We start from the raw sequence: 21394 nt of genomic DNA on the forward strand, positions 1-21394 counted from the left end.
ACCGCCGGGACATTTGCAATTGCAGGGTGAGCCGTTTTTTGGCTTTGCCCTGCGCTCAAATTTCCCATCGCCTTAATTACATGCATGCTCTGCTAGACAGGATCCTCTTTCAATTTGCAGACGCGCTCCAGTCTGTGTAAAAGCGCGGCTGTAATACGCATGCGCTAGCATGATAGGTGTCTGCGCGGTAGTATGAACCCGCCCATGCATGGTGGAAAAAGACATGCACGATTGGCTTCCGGGTACTGCACAGGCGTTGGCCGTACTCGCACTTATATACTCGCGGTACAGCCACACTCACATGGACAGGAGCGCAGCCACAAGAACATATCCCTAGAGGGTTCTAGCACTAAACAGTTGCATAGAATAATACATCCCCAACAATGTCCTGAGATTTCTGCGGTGGTCTCCTTCCTTCTCTGTGGGCTATATTCAGCTTTATCTGCAAGACTACAATAAGACAAATATTCTGGCTCTTGATGTATATAGTGGAACCTTTGCCCTCAGGCGTAGATCCTTCTTCCAGCGAGCTGCCGCCTCCAGCTTCTCATCCACCAGCAGCCGGTACTCTCCCAGCTCCTCCTCCCGCCGCTCCAATTGCTGCCATTGGAAGATAGAGAGATGGGTGTGACGCAGAAGAATAACCAATAGGATATGCTCAGAGTAATAACAGTAATGGGAGGAACACTGTGAAAATTGTGCTGAAAAGGGCTGGAACGGGGTACACAAAACACATACAGATGTCTTTCTATAATAAAAAAAAACAAGAACAATAAACTGTCAACAGATCATTTGAAATAGTCGGTGAGTTGCTAAGATTTCCCAGTTGCATGCAAATTGTATGCAGCTTGGAAGTGCGAGCAATCAAATGCACTTCCTGCTGATTTTGATTGGCCAAGTTCCAAGCGGCAAATAATTAGCATGAACACTGCATGGAGGTTTGAATCATTTACATCTCAGATGATCACAGGACACTCAGCTCCACCTCAACTTCAATTCCAGGCACTCAACCACCTTGCATGCAAATTGCATGCAGCTTTGAACTGTGACCAATCAAATGTACTTGTAAAAAAAGTCTATGCATGTCCCACCCTTTTTAACCAACATATGAATTGCAGGCTACCTGACTGATGACAGGCAGGGAATAGAGCAGGGGTTCGCGACCAACTGCTGGGTAGATCATGGCAGCGTTGCTGCCGGCAGCTGTAGATTGCAGCCACGTCCCATCAAATTCTGCTGCCGGCCTCTCCCCTTAAGCTGCGCGTCTCCCCTCCCCATCCCTTTCCTGATTAGCCACAAGCAGAGCTGGCAGCAGAATTTGATGGGACACGGCCACATTTGCCATCCGCACCACCCACCAGACCGAAAGCCTGCTTCTCTTGACCGCCAGCTTTCTCATCCACCATCCATGAAGGAGGAGCCACAGCTGAAGGAGGGGAGACTGGAACGAGCCGCAGACACCACCGCTGGAGCTGGTGGGAGGTAAGTGATTACTATACTGGGCACCTATACTTAGCTACCTATACTGGGCGCCTATACTTAGCTATCTGTACTGGGCACCTTTACTTAGCTAACTATACTTAGCTACCTGTACTGGGCGCCTATACTTAGCTACCTATGCTGGGCACCTATATTTAGCTACCTATAATGGGGGCACCTACACTTAGCTACATATAATGGGGGCACCTATACTTAGCTACCTATACTGGGCACCTATACTTAGCTACCTGTACTAGGCACCTATACTTAGCTACCTATACTAGGCACCTATACTTAGCTACCTATACTAGGCACCTATACTCCTGTACTAGTCACCTATACTTAGCTACCTGTACTAGTCACCTATACTTAGCTACCTATAATGGGGGAAACAATACTTAGCTACCTGTATTGGGGCACCTATAGTTATCTACCCATACCGGGGGTACCTATGCCTGGCTACCTATACAGGGGACATCTGTACCTGGGGGCTGATCTTGACAATGTGTGTGTGTGTGTGTGTGTGTGTGTGTGTGTGTGTGTGTGTGCGTGCGCGCGCGCGTGTGTGTGTGCGTGCGCGCGCGCGTGCGTGCGTGCGTGTGTGTGTGTGTGTGTGTGTGTGTGTGTGTGTGGGGGGGGGGGGGGGGGGGGAGTTTGAGAGAGAAGGATTCTACAGCTATTTACTATGCTTAGCATTCAAAATGTTGGTAGATTTCTTGGTCTCTGCAAATTTAAAAGTAGCTTGCGAGCCGAAATAGTGTGGGCACCCCTGCAATAGAGAGATACAGGAGAGATACAGGAGGCGCATGTTTCATCGTTAACTTAATTTTTAACACACACTGAATCTATATTAAAGTAAGGATGAATTGGGGCTGCAGACGCTTCTCCATCTTTTCTGCCAGTACCACAGAGCGAGGTGAGGGACACCAGTGCAACGCCACCATAGCGGTTGGTCCACCTGGGACACCAAGCTTGGGAGAGCCAGCAGGCAACACTCTACTTATTACAAAGTGCAATTTTGAAGAAATGATACTGTTTTTTAAACATTGTTGCACAATAAAGGTTTTTTAATGGCTTTGAGGCAATTGTTAAACAAAAACAAAGTGACACTGCTGACATTTGGAGGAGACTGCAGAGGTGGAATATGCCAGAGAGGCGAGGAGAGCCTGGGCGTCATGCGATTGTGACCATTGTCAGTAGTGCTCCACCAGGGTCGGCGAGTCGCTCTCTAAGTGGTGTTGATGGTGGAAAGTAACAATTACCATAGAGCAGTGCTGGTCAATTTCACTTTTTTATAGGGAGGAATTTACCTTACATGACTACAGCACAGCGGTCAATTACTGGACTTTGATATATGTGTTAAGGTGTCCATACATCAGACAAATGTATGGGCAGATCGACCAAGAGACAGATATCTCTCTAATCGAATCTGTTGGCTGCCCATACACCGCAGACTAATTCTCAATCGATTTCAGCATGAAATATCTTGAGAATCGGCCTTGTGACGCCACTGACTTGCCCCCCCTCCCCACGGCGCTGTCCCCCTATGTAAAATGTGCCCCAGTTGCCCGTGCAGTATACTTTACCTGTTGGTGTCCGCCGCTGGCTCCATGCTCCGTCCTCTTGCCGGCATAACGCGGGCGTGTGTGCCGTTGCATTCGTCACTCGATCTGATATCAAATGCATTACCGCCACGCTCCTGATCGAGCATGTCAGCCGTACATCTTGCAGCATCCATACATGTGACCAATTTCGGGCTGATATTAGTAGCAGCATCATTGATCAGGCATGCTCTAGGCGGCCCCCGATTTTCATTAAATTATAATAATTGAAGCGGATGGTCAATCGACCACTAGGTTGCCGAATGTATGGCCACCTTTAGACTAAGGTGTGACAACATCCAGACCCCTTTTGTCTATTAATCTAAGCAGTTGGCCTGGCTGTGGCAAGTGAGGGGTGCGCAGCTTGTGGTGGCTGCAGTCACCACCCCATGACCACATAGCTTATTAAACAGACTGTGTTGCTACTGAGATTTTTACTATTATTGTTTGACTTGTGTATACATTTTATTCGGTTTAGCATTTAGCATTATCCGTATGGCTTGAGCTGTTGGAAGTTGCAGGATAAAAACCTGCTGATTCTGATTGGCCCAGTTCCAAGCCACACATAATTTGCATGAAATTTGCATAAGAGCTGGAATTATTCCCTTCTCATTGGCCCTCCCTACAGATGATCACATGACAATCAGCTCCGCCTCACCTTCGCCTCCAGGCGCTCAAGCTCCTCCCTCTCCAGGCGTTCCCTCTCCAGCCGCGCCTCCTCTATCTGCTCAGCCAGTAATCGTGCTTCCTCTGCAGAAAAATTGCCCTATGTCAGAACAAAGGTCTTTGTCTTTCACATACAACTCTTCCTGTAATATTTCACTACTGCCGCTATATTCCAACCAACCTGCAGCTGGGAAGGGGTGCCTGACGTACAAAACGGCAGCTATTTCCCTGGAGGAACCTACCTTGTAATTACAGAGCAGAAGCAGCAATAAAGCATATGTAAAAAGGAATGTGAACATAGGGATAGTCACCTCATCTGCTGCAGGCTTGTTCAGGGTCTATGGCTAAATGTATTAGAGGCAGAGGAACAGAAGGACAGGCAGGCAACTGGTACAGTATTACTTTAAAAAGGAAATAAATATGGCAGCCTTCATATCCCTCTAACTTCATTTCTCTTTTAAAGGACAACTGTAGCGAGAGGGATATGGAGACTGCAATATTTATTTCCTATTAAACAATACCAGTTGCCTGGCAGCCCTGCTGATCTATTTGGCTGCAGTAGTGTCTAAATCACACCAGAAACAAGCATGCAGCTAATTTTGTCAGATCTGACAATAATGTCAGAAACACCCGATCTGCTGCATGCTTGTTCAGGGTCTGTGGCTAAATGTATTAGAGGCAGAAGATCAGCAAGGCACCCAGGCAATGTCAAATGTTAAAAAGGAAATAAATATGGCAGCCTCCATATCCCTCTTGTTTCAGTTGTCCTTTAAAGTAAACCTGAGACAAAATGAAAAAGTTTAGTTTTACTTACCTGTGGTTTTTCCCGTTAGGTCTCTCGGTTTCCTCCCAGTCTCCTTTGCCGCACTCAGCTTGGTTGTGGGTTACTGCACATGCACGGTGTTGTGTCTCCTCAATCATTCCCCCATAGTTGGGGGCATTCTGTGCTTGCAGTTACAAACCTTAACCCTTTGGGGACCGCCATAGGTAAATCCTACGACGCACTCTAAGCCTAAAGCGGCGTATTATTTACGCCGCCCGCTGTTTCCGCTCCCGACGCAATCGTGTGCACCTGAGAGGGGAGATTAAGCTGTCATATGACAGCTGACATCTCCGCTCAGTGATCAGGAGCCATCGCGTCTGGCTACTGATCACTACGATCGCCCGGCGCATCATAGTGATTACTGTTAGGCTGCAATGGTGGGGGGGAAGAGAAGAGGATCCACTCACCTTCCTGACGTTCCCCTCCGCTCTGGCCGGCATCCCTGCTCGCTCTGACATAAGTGCCGCGTCAAGCCGCGTCCCAGAACTTAGCGGCAGTACCAGCGGGGATGCCAGTCAGAGTGGAGGGGTCCACAGCTGCTCATCACTGAAGCCTGGGAGGTGAGTAAAGGCTGCTGGCTACAGGAGGGACACCTGGCTACACCATGGACACCAGGCCCAGCTAGACCTACCAGGGATCCGGCTGCCTTACCCCCCCCCCCCCCCCAACGTGCCTCCTCCCCATGCAAAATTGCCCGGTCCTTAAGGGGGGGTTAGGCAGCCGGTTCCAAAAGGGTTAACCAACTGCTCAGGCACAGAAGTCTCCTTGCAACGGGAGTGCGATCGAGAAGGCGAGTAGCCGCACATGTGCAGTAGCGTGCAACTCAGCCAGTCGCAGATTTAGACAGGTATGACAACTGAACAATGGAGGAGACTGAGAGGACACTGAGGGACTAAACAGACCACAGGAGAGCTGGAAGAAGCCTTGTTAAAGTGGACCTGAACTCAGAACTCCTCTCTGCTCTCAAAGATACAAAACAGCATAATAACCTTTACACAAAAAAACATTTCTTTGTTACAGCCGATCCAAATCCTAAAATAAATCTGCAGTTTCTACTTCCTGCTTTCATGGAAGCAGACATATTGTTTACAGCCTGTGCTTTCAAATGGGCTTATCTGCCATAGGCAGTCATGTGACACGGGGAGATCAAATTACAGCTAGTGATTAGACACAAATGAAGGGGAATTGCACAGGCTAAACTCTTTAAATACATACAGGGTGCATTTCTGTTATGTTTTCCTTGTGTCCTGTGCAAGAGATCAGGTTCACTTTAAAGTGACTCAACTTTTTCCTTCATCTCAGGTGTACTTTAAGGAGCACATTTTTAAAGAAGTCGTATGTAATGGCAATTACTATATGCAGTTACACAGAGCCTCTGTGAGCCCACTCATGTACATTGTATACAGCGTGGATTGTAGAATGAAGACCTGCTTGGAGACGGGGAGATATTGCGGCAGTATGAACAGACCTTCCTCTCTCTGCCGGCGTTCCTCTTCCTCCTTCTGTAGCCGCAGCCTCTCCGCCTTCCCCGACTTCCCCTTCTTCCGGGAAGAGGCCGACGTCGCTTTTGATGACTGGATACAGAAATAGATGTTATAATTCCGACATGCATAACTGCAAAAATCGCAACACTCCACACATGTGCAGATTTCCAACTGTCATTTCAACTCAACACTTCTACAAACCATGACATCTGCTGGAGCTCGACAGGGTTTCCTCCAAGTGCTCCAGTGACTTCCCACAGTGCTCTGACACACTGGTAGGGTGTCTCCCCCACAAGGTAGTGGTGGTAGCAGAATGTAACCCTGCCAAGGAGTGTGAACTCCTTATCTCTCCTTATTAAGGCGCCCATAGATATGTTGACTTGGGGGCCGGTCGACCATCCAATTCAATAAAAAAAATAAATCAGTGCCGCCAAGGGCATGCCCGATCGACAATTCAACCAATTTAGGGAAGATATTGGTCTCATGTAGCGATTTGACTTGCTGGAAAATCTCGGGCTGCCGAGATATGAAGGACAGTATTACCTGCGGAGGTAGCGGCTGCTCCAGAGATTTTTATATTTCGTGCTAAAGCTAGATCTCAGAAAGCTTGCATAGTTTAACTCTATCAGTTAGCCATTAAAAGGTATTACTTTTACAAAACGTTGGGCTTGATTCATGAAGCTGCAATGCTATAGCAATATATATACTGAATATACAGTGTTCTCCCCAGGCTCTTTTAGCCGGGTGCTGCACCCGGCTAGTTTTGATGAGTACCCAGCTGTCACCGGTTCTACTCATTATATACTACTAGCCGACCTAAGTCCATTCAAAACGGGCTCTAGATCTGTCACCGCGCATGCGCCCGCCCGCCCCTCGGCCCTGTCCTCCCCTGCAAGCCGCACGTCACTTCCCCTTAATGTCTCTGCGTCTCTGAACATGTGCAGAACGCAAAAGGACACACACAGGGACATGGGAAGCAGAGACACTTAGGTGTTATCAGGTAGGATAAGCAGAGTTGTGCACAGAAGCACCGGCCCTGCATTCTCTCATCTCGCTCTGCCCGGCTTCTTTTTCATGCCACACAGCTATTATTTCATGCCACCGGGGTATTATTTCATGCCACCGGGCTGGAAAACATTTCTGGGGAGAACAGTGATATATATATATATATATATATATATATATATATATATATATATATATATACATAAACACTGTATATCCATGGCAGCAGGTTGACCTAAATTCAGGGAGGCACGCTGCTTGCAGTCCAGCAGCATAGCGTGCATTCCTTAGTTACGCATGCTGCTTACATTAGCAACGCGCTTAAATGCCAGCCGCTGCTGTGAAGTATCGCGACAATACTTCACTAGCACGGCTGCTACTGTGTTAATTAAAGTTAATTATCAATGTTAATCAATATAGTAGCAGCCGCACTAGTAAAGATACTTCACAGCAGCAGCCGACATTTAAAGGAACGTGCGTTGCCAAGCCCTTTGTTTTTCTATCTACATAATTTGTTTGGCTAACACGGTACATAAACCTTTTTGCATATATTTCATGCTGAAATCTATTTAAAATCTGGGTGTAGAGTGTGGCAGATTCTAATCTCAGAAAGAGATCTATCTTTTGGCCAAATTGGGTGCCCATCTATAAGTGTATGGCCACCGAAACATCTCCATGATTAGGACTATAGAAACGTCTTTGTTCAAATAAGGGTTGATTTCATCGCTGTCCCATCCAGTGTCTCCAGTTAGACTGGCTGCCTATTGGTTGGATATCATACAGGCTCATACGCCCTCTGACCTTCAGTCATGCCTTGTCCATCATGTTAAAGGGCCCCTTTCCACTACCAGCGTTTTGTGATCCGATTCTGATCGCTTTGGATCACCAAATGCTAATTAGCGTGAATCTAATGGAAACCATGTTGAACATTTCCATTAGTGCACACTGTTTGCAGCACGATTTTCTCCTGAGCGCAATGGCTGTAATGTTACATTTTACATGCGCAGGAAAATTGTAAAGTAATTGCACCGCTATACCATTTCCCCACAATTATCTCATGATTCAACAACTAAAAATATTTCCCACTTGTTTTTTTTTTTTCAGCGCAAAACGCAAACGCACCGCACACCTGACAGATCACCGTCCAATCGCAGCAGTAGAAATTGAGAAGAAACGCAATAACATTACAGCACGATTCTTAGTATAAAAGGGCCCAAAAAAAGTCACTGCATCCAGAACGGAGATCAGTATTGGGTGGAGCCTGCAGAGCTGGGAACACGGGGGTGCTGCTATCTCACCCTCAGAGTCCCGGGAAAACATAAGAGTCCATCATGGATGAAGGAGTCCATGACAACAGGTGCAGCAAGTGTGCGGAAATCTAACCGTGAGTTCCTGAGAGAGAAGAAGAATGCAGCAGGGGCGTAGCAATACGGGGTGCAGAGGTTGTGACCGCATCGGGGCCCTTGGGCTACAGGGGACCCCAAGGGGCCCTACCTCAACTGTAATATTAGCTTTCTATTGGTCCTGTGCTGGTAATAATCACTTCTATAGATACTTTGAATAGTAGTGATCATTAAACTGTTCCCCATGCCCGTGTACCCAGCTCTGCACACCTGCAGCACTCGCTAGCAGAAGCTCTCCTCCCCCTGCTATAGCGGTTCTAAAAATATACTGTAGACATCCCCAAGAAACCCCCATGAGGAAATGGAGAAGTCTAAAACCTCTCGGCATCAAGTCAGAACCATCAGTATTAAGATGCCCAGGTACAATATTTTCCAGCTGGCAGGCTACGGAGCGGAAAAATGTGTCTGTTGCTGTTGCTTATAGATCTGGCACACTGACTATTTTAGTGACCTGGGGAGACCCCTAAGCTGAAACAGCCATGGACAGCCATCGCAACTGAGTTCAGTCTGGCATGTGCACACATTTTTAATGTAGCCTGTGCAACCAACATCATAAATCACTATAAACACTATACTGTCTAATCTCATTTCTATACTATGAATCACTTTCTCCTCCTACCTTCTTCTTTCCCTTCCTGCGTTTCTACAATAATACACAAAAAGAGGATGAAATAGGTTATAGATTATAATATATCACACAGGGAATATTATCTGTCATATTTCTACACTCTACACATTATGGGATGGAGGGTATGCAAAAGTGGGAACAGGGAGATAAAGAGGATGCGGGACAGTTACAGGGGACAGAGGGATACAGAGGATGTGGAACAGTAATGGGGACAGAGGGATACAGGGTATAAAGGACAGTTATGGGGACAGAGGGATACAGGGGATGCAGGACATTTATGGGGGACAGATGGATAAAGGGGATGCAGGACAGTTACGTGGGACAGAGGGATATTATTATTATTATTTATTGTATTTATAAAGCGCCAACATATTACGCAGCGCTGGATACAGGAGATGTGGGACAGTTATGGGGGACAGAGGGAAGCAGGACAGTTATGGGGACAGCGTGATACAGGGGATGCAGGACATTTATGGGGGACAGAGTGATACAGGGGATGCAGGACAGTTATGTGGGACAGAGGGACACAGGAGATTTGGGACAGTTATGGGGGACAGAGTGATACAGGGGATGCAGGACAGTTATGGGGGACAGAGTGATACAGGGCATGCAGGACAGTTATGTGGGACAGAGGGATACAGGAGATTTGGGACAGTTATGGGGGGCAGAGTGATACAGGGCATGCAGGACAGTTATGTGGGACAGAGTGATACAGGGGATGCAGGACAGTTATGGGGGACAGAGTGATACAAGGGATGCAGGACAGTTATGTGGGACAGAGTGATACAGGGCATGCAGGACAGTTATGGGGGACAGAGTGATACAGGGGATGCAGGACAGTTATGGGGGACAGAGTGATACAGGGCATGCAGGACAGTTATGTGGGACAGAGGGATACAGGAGATTTGGGACAGTTATGGGGTGCAGACTGATACAGGGCATGCAGGACAGTTATGGGGGACAGAGTGATGCAGAGGATGCAGGACAGTTATGGGGGACAGAGGGATACAGGAGATTTGGGACAGTTATGGGGGACAGAGTGATACAGGGGATGCAGGACAGTTATGGGGGACAGAGTGATACAGGGCATGCAGGACAGTTATGGGGGACAGAGTGATACAGGGCATGCAGGACAGTTATGGGGGACAGAGTGATACAGGCGATGCAGGACAGTTATGTGGGACAGAGGGACACAGGAGATTTGGGACAGTTATGGGGTGCAGAGTGATACAGGGCATGCAGGACAGTTATGGGGGACAGAGTGATACAGGGGATGCAGGACAGTTATGGGGGACAGAGGGATACAGGAGATTTGGGACAGTTATGGGGGACAGAGTGATACAGGGGATGCAGGACAGTTATGGGGGACAGAGTGATACAGGGCATGCAGGACAGGTATGGGGGACAGAGTGATACAGGGGATGCAGGACAGTTATGGGGGACAGAGTGATACAGGGGATGCAGGACAGTTATGGGGGACAGAGTGATACAGGGGATGCAGGACAGTTATGGGGGACAGAGTGATACAGGGGATGCAGGACAGTTATGGGGGACAGAGTGATACAGGGGATGCAGGACAGTTATGTGGGACAGAGGGACACAGGAGATTTGGGACAGTTATGGGGGACAGAGTGATGCAGGGCATGCAGGACAGTTATGGGGGACAGAGTGATACAGGGGATGCAGGACAGTTATGGGGGACAGAGTGATACAGGGCATGCAGGACTGTTATGGGGGACAGAGTGATACAGGGCATGCAGGACAGTTATGGGGGACAGAGGGACACAGGAGATTTGGGACAGTTATGGGGGACAGAGTGATACAGGGGATGCAGGACAGTTATGTGGGACAGAGGGACACAGGAGATTTTGGACAGTTATGGGGTGCAGAGTGATACAGGGCATGCAGGACAGTTATGGGGGACAGAGTGATACAGAGGATGCAGGACAGTTATGGGGGACAGAGGGATACAGGAGATTTGGGACAGTTATGGGGGACAGAGTGATACAGGGGATGCAGGACAGTTATGGGGGACAGAGTGATACAGGGCATGCAGGACAGTTATGGGGGACAGAGTGATACAGGGGATGCAGGACAGTTATGGGGGACAGAGTGATACAGGGGATGCAGGACAGTTATGGGGGACAGAGTGATACAGGGGATGCAGGACAGTTATGGGGGACAGAGTGATACAGGGGATGCAGGACAGTTATGTGGGACAGAGGGACACAGGAGATTTGGGACAGTTATGGGGGACAGAGTGATGCAGGGCATGCAGGACAGTTATGGGGGACAGAGTGATACAGGGGATGCAGGACAGTTATGGGGGACAGAGTGATACAGGGCATGCAGGACTGTTATGGGGGACAGAGTGATACAGGGCATGCAGGACAGTTATGGGGGACAGAGGGACACAGGAGATTTGGGACAGTTATGGGGGACAGAGTGATACAGGGGATGCAGGACAGTTATGTGGGACAGAGGGACACAGGAGATTTGGGACAGTTATGGGGTGCAGACTGATACAGGGCATGCAGGACAGTTATGGGGGACAGAGTGATACAGGGGATGCAGGACAGTTATGGGGGACAGAGGGATACAGGAGATTTGGGACAGTTATGGGGGACAGAGTGATACAGGGGAAGCAGGACAGTTATGGGGGACAGAGTGATACAGGGCATGCAGGACAGTTATGGGGGACAGAGTGATACAGGGCATGCAGGACAGTTATGGGGGACAGAGTGATACAGGGGATGCAGGACAGTTATGTGGGACAGAGGAACACAGGAGATTTGGGACAGTTATGGGGTGCAGAGTGATACAGGGCATGCAGGACAGTTATGGGGGACAGAGTGATACAGGGGATGCAGGACAGTTATGGGGGACAGAGGGATACAGGAGATTTGGGACAGTTATGGGGGACAGAGTGATACGGGGATGCAGGACAGTTATGGGGGACAGAGTGATACAGGGCATGCAGGACAGTTATGTGGGACAGAGTGATACAGGGGATGCAGGACAGTTATGGGGGACAGAGTGATACAGGGGATGCAGGACAGTTGAGGGGGACAGAGTGATACAGGGGATGCAGGACAGTTATGTGGGACAGAGGGACACAGGAGATTTGGGACAGTTATGGGGGACAGAGTGATACAGGGCATGCAGGACAGTTATGGGGGACAGAGTGATACAGGGGATGCAGGAAAGTTATGGGGGACAGAGTGATACAGGGCATGCAGGACTGTTATGGGGGACAGAGTGATACAGGGCATGCAGGACAGTTATGGGGGACAGAGGGACACAGGAGATTTGGGACAGTTATGGGGGACAGAGTGATACAGGGGATGCAGGACAGTTATGTGGGACAGAGGGACACAGGAGATTTGGGACAGTTATGGGGGACAGAGTGATACAGGGGATGCAGGACAGTTATGGGGGACAGAGTGATACAGGGGATGCAGGACAGTTATGTGGGACAGAGGGACACAGGAGATTTGGGACAGTTATGGGGTGCAGAGTGATACAGGGGATGCAGGACAGTTATGGGGGACAGAGTGATACAGGGGATGCAGGACAGTTATGGGGGACAGAGTGATACAGGAGATTTGGAACAGTTATGGGGGACAGAGTGATACAGGGGATGCAGGACAGTTATGGGGGACAGAGGGACACAGGAGATTTGGGACAGTTATGGGGGACAGAGTGATACAGGACAGTTATGGGGGACAGAGTGATACAGGAGATTTGGGACAGTTATGGGGGACAGAGTGATACAGGAGATTTGGGACAGTTATGGGGGACAGAGTAATACAGGGGATGCAGGACAGTTATGGGGGACAGAGTGATACAGGGGATGCAGGACAGTTATGTGGGACAGAGGGACACAGGAGATTTGGGACAGTTATGGGGGACAGAGTGATACAGGGGATGCAGGACAGTTATGGGGGACAGAGTGATACAGAAGATGTGGGACAGTTATGCGGAACAGAGGAATAAATCATTATTGTTATTTATAGGATTTATATAGTGCCAACATACTGTATGCAGCGCTGGACAATAAATAAGGTTACAGACAATGATAATAAGGGTGATGGACAACAGAATACAGGCAATAAACAGTAAGACACACAAGGCCAGTTCATGCACTGGAGTAATAGTTCCAATAATTCAAGTTCACACTGTAGGCAGGATGCATGATCAGGTTGGATACAGAAGGAGAGAAGGCTTACAACCTAAAGGGAGGGGATGGTGACACAATAAGAGAGAGGCTGCATTAAGAGGTTCTTGGCAGAGAGAGTTAGGGCATCAGCGAGGTGAGGTAGGCCATATTGAAGGGGTGAGTTTTGAGGGCTTGTTTGAAGGTGCTGAAGGAGAGGGCAAGCCTTAAAGAGACTCTGAAGTGAATAAAAATTGCTATTTTTACCTGGCACTTCGCTTCAGGAGTCTCAGTAGAGGTAAACCGCTTCATCCCCATGGCAAAACAAGGGGTTTATACCCCCCAAATCCCGGGGCAAACATCCACGATCTTGCTGCCTGGGGAGGCAGAGCTTTGAGCTGTAGCTCTGCCTCTCCTGACGTCAATCGCCGTGCGCAACTCCACCTATTCCCGCCACTCTCTGTGAAGGAAGAGTGAGAGGGGTGGGGAGAGGCGGTGGTCAGCGGCGATTGATTTCAGTAGAGGCAGAGCTACAGCAGAAAGCTCTGCCTCTTTCAGGAAGCTCTCCCCGGATTTTTCCCCAGGGATTTTGGGGGTCTAAAGCCCTTGTTTTGCGCGGGGATGCGGCGGTTTATCTCTACTAAGACTCCTGAAGCGTACTACAAGGTAAACATTGCAATTTTTATTCGATTCAGACTCTCTTTAAGGGCAATGGGAGAGCGTTCCACGGGATGGGGGTGGCTCCAGTGTAGTCCTGTAGTCGTACATGGGAGTGCAAGATGTGTGGGGTGGTCAGGGGGAGGTTGTTGGAGGAGCAAAATGGGCGGCCAGGTGTGTATCTGCTGACCAGGTCAGAGATGTAGGGTAAGTTGGGCAGGACTCATATATAGATTTGTAGGCCTTCAAACAGCATTTCTAGAAACACTGGAACATGGGTGTTTGTGCTTTACACAGAACCAGCCAAGGTTAAAGAGTTTATCTACCCAATGTACAGAAAGATAGGCAGTCTTGTTCTGTAAACATCAGTTATGTTTCAGAACAAGATGACCGGTGCCTGGAACATGGGACTTTCCAGGCCATGCGCAGTAACAACTGTGCGTGTCCTGATACCACGAGGGTTTGAGCCAATTGTAGGCTTGGGGGTATGGCTCAGATGATGTCACATTTAACTCTTTAGTGACCAGTATTAAAGCAGGTGACAGGCTGCACTCTTTCAGCTTCCTGTAACTGCTGGCTTCATCCCTTTACTTTTATATATAATATGTCTTGTCATCTTATATAACTGTATGCTGTACAGTATATAGGACTAAGAGCAACATTACAAAGATTTTCATGGAGGCGATCTTGTGGGGTCAAAAGTCAAGGGAATCCATAAACTCAGTATTTCTTCTCATAGAGGGGACTTTGATAGGATACTTAAGCAGAAAGAATGCAGATTTTGGGCTGCAATGTTTTCTATAAACAAATTCTAGTCCTTTTCTTTTTCCTGCCGCATTGTTTGCTGCCCTCTGGACCTGTCATAGTTCTAGATCTCTGATAAAGAAATAGACTATGTAAAGGTCCTTAAACTCTCCCCCCCCTCCTCCCCTTTTTGATGTCTCATATACAATATGTAGAGGCGTCTCCAATTGAAAATTGACTCAACTGAGACAAGAAAGGGTTTCTATGCTACTTCTCCTCCCCCGCTCTTATGCTCTATGGTTGGACTCCATGAAATATGAGCTTCCTCTGATTATTGCACAGATGTTGTGTCAGTTTGATTTTTGTTGCTATGACTTGCTAATTTAAATGGTCCATAGGTGGTACTCTTTAAATCCCTCCTACTGCTGTCACCTGCACTCTGCTTCGCTTGCTACCCTCTGTAAGCTCCAACCCGCCCCGGGGCAGAACTACAAGGACTTAAGTATAAATACATCTGCCTGTCATGGGTTGGCCACACCCCGAGAAAGCGCGCATGCGCGAAACCGGTCGGTGCTTGAGGACCCGATGCCCTACCCACGTGACTGTGTGTGAACGCTGGTGTACGGAAGTGTCCGCGCTGAAGGATCCAAGATTCACCGGCTGGTTTATGCTCCGCAATCAGCCACACTGGAAATTACCCATCATCCTCCATCCACGGACTTGCAAACTTGCTTGTGAGGAGGACATGGACAGATTATGGAACAGTGAGGCAGTGTGTTGCAATCAACCTGGACTGTAAAGTCAACGAGGCAGGTAATCATCCGTCCTTGGGGACATTTCTTTGCCTACTTATGGAAAACTGCAGCCTCAGTAATCATTCACTTTCTGCCTCCTAACACGCTAAGCTTCTCTCCTTCGCTTCTGCTAGCTGCATACACGCTTGCTACCTTACATGAGTCTGGGAGTGGGACTTATCTTGTGCCTATTACCATTAGGAACTGTCTGCGAGAGGGACTTTTCGTGACACGATTAAGCTGTGTGCAAGTGTTGTTTTCCGTGGCATAGTGTTGTAGTGTTGTTTTCCGTGGTCTTCTGGAGAAGTGACGGTGTCACGGAACGCGTGAGGGGCGCGGACTGGCAGTGGACCACCAACTTTGCAGGTCTGGGTGAGGAGTGATTATTTATTACCACAGCTATTAGCGGCGGATATGTGCCACATTGTGGAAGGTGTAACTTATGTTTATATGCTATAGGCTGTGGCAACACACCCACACATACAGTGCAGCCTGTGTTAAGTTTGTTATTTGTGATATCCATCTGTCAGTCTGTGTGCTGCATTGTTTTAATTGATTTTATGAATCAAGGCATAAGTCCTAAATAAAATTTGATATTGATTACTTTATCATGTTGTGGCGAATTTGACTTATATGATTGAATGCCTAGATGGACGCTTTTTCTTGTGTTGTGGCCTATTTAAATCCTTGTCAAGTTCTGGTCAGATCTCACTTTGCATGCACTAATCTCCTTTTTATTTTCACCTGCACAGCCACGCACGTCCTCGCTCCCGTCTCCGAGAGCTTACTGCACAGGCACAGTACACTGCGCAGTAAGCTCCCGGAACCGCGAGCGGGAGCTAGGACACGCGCGGCTGCACAGGCGCAGTTGTATTTGTCTAGTTCATACATGTCAAACTTCGGCCCGCGGGCCAAGTTTAGCGCTCAGAGCCATTAAATTTGGCCCTCAAGTGGGTTACCCACTTTGCATTATGTTTGGCCCACTCTAGACAACCAGGGAAGCTATATAGGTGAAGCCCTAGAACACCAGAGAGGCCATATGGGGAGGTAGGGGAAAAGCACTAAACACTAGGGAACTGTATAGGGGACGCTGGGGGTCTCTAGACAGCAGGGAACTATATAGGGGAGGGAAGACCTCTAGACACCAGAGAACTGTATAAGGGAGGAAGGTGGCCAGTAGACATTGAGGTTGGCCTGCGACTAGGTCCCAGTGTACAATTTCGGCCCACTTTGTATTTGAGCTTGACACCCCTGGTCTAGCTAGACAAATAATTGGACTGGCGGTGACTGGCGGCGGGGAATGGAGGATCGTAGGAGGATGGCGCGGGACAGGACAGCTGCAGGGGTCGGTAGAAGCACCAAGTAAGTGTTAGTTTTTAATTTTAAAAACTATCCACAGAACCCCTTTAAGCCCTCTTTGCCACGTTCTAGTTTCACCATTGGAAGGTTCCCTGAGGCTTCATCTTGCTTTGTGGGACTTATTTTGAGGAGGAGGCCCCGAGCACAGGGATGCATCTCATGGGGTGATTGGCAGGGGGTAGGGAGCACGATATTAGGGGGAGTGGGGTTGATATTAGGGGATGGAGTCCGTCCTATTGAATTCTCACCATTCTGCAGCGTTCTCCTCGAGCTGTTCCCGGCGCGGCGTCTTCCAGTTGTCATGACGACGAGGGAGGGGCGTCGCACGGAGTGACGTCGCGGAGGGCGCCGTGTTGTTGACGGAAGTGGTGAGTAGAGGGCAGAGAGGGGCTGTTAGAAGGGCATGTGAGGTTCAGGTTAGGCGGTAGAAGGGACAGACTGGGAATAGCTGGTTACTTGTGATGATGTGTGGTGAAGCTCGCCATCTTGTCCCACGTAGAATGTGAGGGGTTTAGTTCCCGGTATATTTCTTTGCATCTAAGCTGTGACAGGAATCCAGGATTGACGGCTGGGGCGCTTACGTGCCAATCAATATAGATTGGTTAGGCTCCTTTGGGAGGAGCGGATCCTTTATAGGAACTGAAGAAGAAACTTTTGGGTGTCTGGTTGGCCGCAAAAAAGGGGGTTGGTTACATGCCAGGAATGTAAGTAGGAGTAGAGGGGTTGGGTGCCAACAAGTGGAGAAGGGGTGTGTTGTATTATGGATACACAGGGTGTGCAGGGCATAGCTCCCAACTGTCCCTGTTTCGGAGGGACAGTCCCTCTTTGGGAGCCCTGTCCCTCTTTCTTCCTAATTGTTTCCTCTTTCAGGGCTTTTGTCCCTCTTTCTATGTAAATATATATATTTCTCTACTAAAAATGTGTTTGACTCTACACTTTACTCACATCCTTTAAATTGATATATTACTCATTTTAAATTGTTAGTATGATGGAAAATGAACCAGGATAGAAAGGACCAGTGTGGTTTGAATTATAAAACAACATATTTTTCTTATGAAATATTTATGGTATGCATGACTAGGGGTGTGGCAGGGGCATGACTTAAGTGTCCCTCTTTCTCATCTAAAAAAGTTGGGAGGTAGGGGGTAAGGTTAGGTGCTAAGGTAGGTTGGTTAAGGATGGACATCAGTAAGAAGGTTGTTAGTTTTAAGTGGAGGTAAACAAGAAGAACTTGAGTTTAATGGTTAGTTGCCAAGATTGACCTGCAAGACACCAAGGAAATGACAGGATGAGTGTTCAGCAGTTTTGGTAATACAAAGTACCATAAGTTGTCAGAATACTGCGACAGATTCATAAAAAACACTGCAAAGAAAATGAGATCAGAACAGGTGTAACTCAGATGTGAAGTGAGGCAGTCACTCAAAGCAACCAATCAGAATCCATGATTTGGACTCCTGTTCCACTTTTTCACCAGTTTTCCTGGCACTGGTTTTTAGAAATCTGCTCCAGTGACTCCTCTGGCCTCCGGGATCAAGGCTCACACAAGAGGACTCACTGATCTCTTGTGTATGATGTTATATATAGATTACTGATGGTTTATACTGCACCCAATTATACTTTTACAATTTACACTTTATTCTTTGCTACACTTCGCTCAGCTGTACCTACATGATGTGCAGTCCTATTTCCTGTACTTGTAGAATACACAAACCCACCCTTACTTATATTACAGATTATCTCCTCCACCCAAACCTACAGAATACATAATCCAACCCACTTGTACCTATAAAATAGACAACCCCACTCTGCTGTTGCTGTAGAATAGATTATGCTATCCTTCCCTATAGAATAGATAATCACACCCACGTGTACCTATAGAATAGATACCCCTACCTGGATGTACATATAGAATATATAACTCTCCTCTCTGAGCCCATAGAATTGAAACCACCCCCACCTGCAGGGGCGTAACTACAAATCATGGGGCCCACCAGCAAAATTTTGATGGGGCCCCTCAATTTTCACACCCTCTTCCCTTGCCTCCTCTTTGGTGACCCTCACAGCCCAGAGGCCCCACTTGCAAGGGTCATAAAACAAGTGTGGCAATCGAGATCTTCACACCCATAAGAAGTGGACCACTGGATCTGAAGCATGGAGCTTTTTATAGGAGTAAGGTTAGAAGTTTGGTCCTCTTCACATCCCTGGGCTCCCCGGCTGCTTCCCTGTAGTTACACCCCTGAACCTGTATCTGCTGCATTATACACAATGGCCTTCTGTCTAGCACTTCTCTTATTACACTACACCTACAGACTCCTTTACTTGCTCAGTGGAGATACCCCCACTATCCACCATTGGGCTCCTGGACTCTCTCATTCTTTCAGATGCTTGGAGGTTACAGGTAACCACCAAGAGTCTCAGTCCAGTTTTTTTATTTTACAATACCAGTTATATAATGAAGCACCTGATTGTTTATCATCAAGAAGTCACGTCTTCCTTCTTCCCCTCCACCCTTTCTTCCATACTATAGGACAGTGGTCCTCAAACTAAGGATCGCGGGCCAAATGCGGCCCCCTGAGGCTTTTTCACTGGCCCCCAAACACCAAAACTATAACTTATAGATGTGACCCACTGCACCTTTAAATATCTGTGGCCAGCATATAGAATAGCAGTGCTGGCACCACCCATCCACATACTGTAGAAGCCGGGCCAGCAGTCATTCGCTGGCTTCCAATCCAATTCTGCATCAGGTGACACTGCTGTCCAACTGGGCGGCAGGTTGTCACCTGGGTATGCTTCACTGGCAGGTGCGTAAAGACGTTCTTCGGGCGCTGCATAACTGATTGGCTGCTGCTGGGAGTTCTCCTCCGGGCAAGACTGGCGGGGGAATCAGTACGTAGATTCAATGTAATGGTTTTCAACATCATTTTATGTGTTCCAGCCCCCCAGCAGTCTGAAGTATGTTGACCTTGGCCCTTGACCGAAAAAGTTTGGGGACCCCTGCTATAGGAAACCCTTTTACAGATCATGTGTGGCGCTGACACCAGCTGAGTATCCCTCTGTGTATTGGTTGTGAAATGTTTCTTTATTCCAGTATAGGAATTGGCCATACAATGTTCTGAGTGGAGGAGGTGTTCTCCAGCTGTGGAAATGGCCAACCCTTTGCGGGGAGAGGTGGTGAAGCTCTACAAGAATGTAAGTTCATATTCTGAGGACTCCTCCTGGTGGATTGTGGGCGCTAGTTTAGGGGATCCAGCAAGAAACCTCATACGGAACAGTCCTCCATTCACAGCACCTTCTACAGCACAAAGTGTTGTAATTGGCCAAATAGTGTGGGCGTAGTTTACTGCAACCTATCTGAAACCTAGCAGCTCCAAAACTGCACTGTCCACACAATCACATTAGCGGATTTTCCCTATGAGAGTTCCTGCTGGGTCCCCTAGCTCCATTAATGCCGGATCATGGATCTCACTTTTGTACTGATTTTTTTGTTTTTGCCGCAGCTTCTGTACCTGGGCCGCGAATACCCAGGTGGCGCCACATTCTTCAGGGAACGTCTAAAAAAAGCCTTTGTGAAGAACAAAGATGTCACCGACCCTGAGAAGATTAAAGAGCTGATTGGCAGAGGAGAATTTGTTATTAAAGAGCTGGAAGCGCTTTATTACTTGCGGAAATACCGGGCCATGAAGCAGCGCTACTATGAGGACAGTCCGAAGTGAGGATTGGACACTATGCCTGGACTGTGACTTCTAGCTATGATCTCATGTAATGAAGCGTCCTGGAGGACATAAGTGATCCTGTAAACCAGGCCAAGGTTTATTAACGATCTGCTCTTAAGTAGCAAAGTTTGTAACGCTTTCCTGGGTCATATTGGAACATACGGTACTGGGGTTGCTGAAAGAGTAGTAAATTAGCATTTGTACAATTTTAGTTGCATGCACACACCTGTAACTAGGCCTTTTTAATAATTCCAGTTCCAATTACATTTTAAAAATGTTTCTATACTGTAGTGGGCACCTATATGTTACTGCACTGATACAAATGCAAATTTACTACCTATTCAGGAATCCTATTGTGCAAATGACTTAGATGAAAAGTTACATTTTTTCCCGGTTTAAAGCAGATCTGAACTCAGAACCTCCTTTCTGCTCTAAAAGATACACAGCAGCATAGTAACCTTTAAACAAAAAAACATTTCTTTGTTACAGCCGATACAAATCCTAAAATAAATCTGCTTTGTTTCTACTTCCTGATTCATGGAAGCAGACATATTGTTAACAGCCTGAGCTTTCAAATGAACAACTTGTGATTAGACATAAATGAGGGAATTAAACAGGATAAACTATAAATACATACAGGGTGCATTTCTCTCCTTTTTCCTACTGTCCTCTGCAAGAGTTCAGGTCCACTTTAAGGAGACCTTAAAGGATACCACAACTGACATGTGGCATAATGAGATAGACATGGGTATGTACAGTGCCTAGCACACAAATAACTATGCTGTGTTCCTTTTTTTCTTTCTCTGCCTGAAAGAGGTAAATATCAGGTATGTAAGTGGCTGACTCAGTCCTGACTCAGACAGGAAGTGACTACAGTGT

The 21394-nt window shown here is 47.6% G+C and overlaps 2 protein-coding genes across 7 annotated transcripts in view; one reads left to right on the forward strand and one right to left on the reverse strand.

Moving 5' to 3' along the window:
• The window catches only part of DNAI7 (dynein axonemal intermediate chain 7), a 169162-nt gene extending 152030 nt beyond the window's left edge, over window positions 1-17132 (reverse strand). For 3 of the 4 annotated variants that reach the window (XM_068278018.1, XM_068278017.1, XM_068278015.1), the window contains exons 1-5: window positions 17048-17129; window positions 9081-9104; window positions 6038-6143; window positions 3739-3830; window positions 496-600 (exon numbers count right to left, since the gene is read on the reverse strand). In XM_068278018.1, coding sequence (XP_068134119.1) covers window positions 496-600; window positions 3739-3830; window positions 6038-6143; window positions 9081-9104; window positions 17048-17050 — 330 coding nt within the window. In that variant the 5' untranslated portion in view covers window positions 17051-17129. Of the gene's footprint in view, window positions 1-495; window positions 601-3738; window positions 3831-6037; window positions 6144-9080; window positions 9105-17047 lie in introns of all 4 variants that reach the window. The other variant, XM_068278016.1, reaches the window with a different exon arrangement.
• ETFRF1 (electron transfer flavoprotein regulatory factor 1) lies at window positions 17114-21067 on the forward strand. Of its 3 annotated transcripts, none has more exons than XM_068278027.1 (3): window positions 17114-17167; window positions 19891-19991; window positions 20300-21067. In XM_068278027.1, exons 2-3 carry the CDS (start codon window positions 19947-19949, stop codon window positions 20513-20515), a joined length of 261 nt encoding a protein of 86 aa, XP_068134128.1. In that variant the 5' UTR covers window positions 17114-17167; window positions 19891-19946; the 3' UTR covers window positions 20516-21067. The 3 variants fall into 3 exon arrangements, with proteins under 3 accessions (XP_068134128.1, XP_068134130.1, XP_068134129.1); XM_068278029.1 differs by having other exon boundaries at window positions 17145-17167; window positions 19896-19991; XM_068278028.1 differs by lacking the exon at window positions 17114-17167 and adding an exon at window positions 17185-17503.
• The last annotated feature ends 327 nt before the right edge of the window (window positions 21068-21394 follow it).

The sequence above is a fragment of the Hyperolius riggenbachi genome, chromosome 3 (assembly GCF_040937935.1).
Source record: "Hyperolius riggenbachi isolate aHypRig1 chromosome 3, aHypRig1.pri, whole genome shotgun sequence".
In the NCBI taxonomy this organism is placed as follows: Eukaryota; Metazoa; Chordata; class Amphibia; order Anura; family Hyperoliidae; genus Hyperolius; species Hyperolius riggenbachi.

Bases quoted from the DNA above. Each gene is read 5' to 3' on its own strand.
- ETFRF1 (XM_068278027.1), top strand. From the start codon at position 19,947: ATGGCCAACCCTTTGCGGGGAGAGGTGGTGAAGCTCTACAAGAAT. The intron at 19,992-20,299 runs GTAAGTTCATAT...TTTTTGCCGCAG, and splicing joins TGGTGAAGCTCTACAAGAAT to CTTCTGTACCTGGGCCGCGA.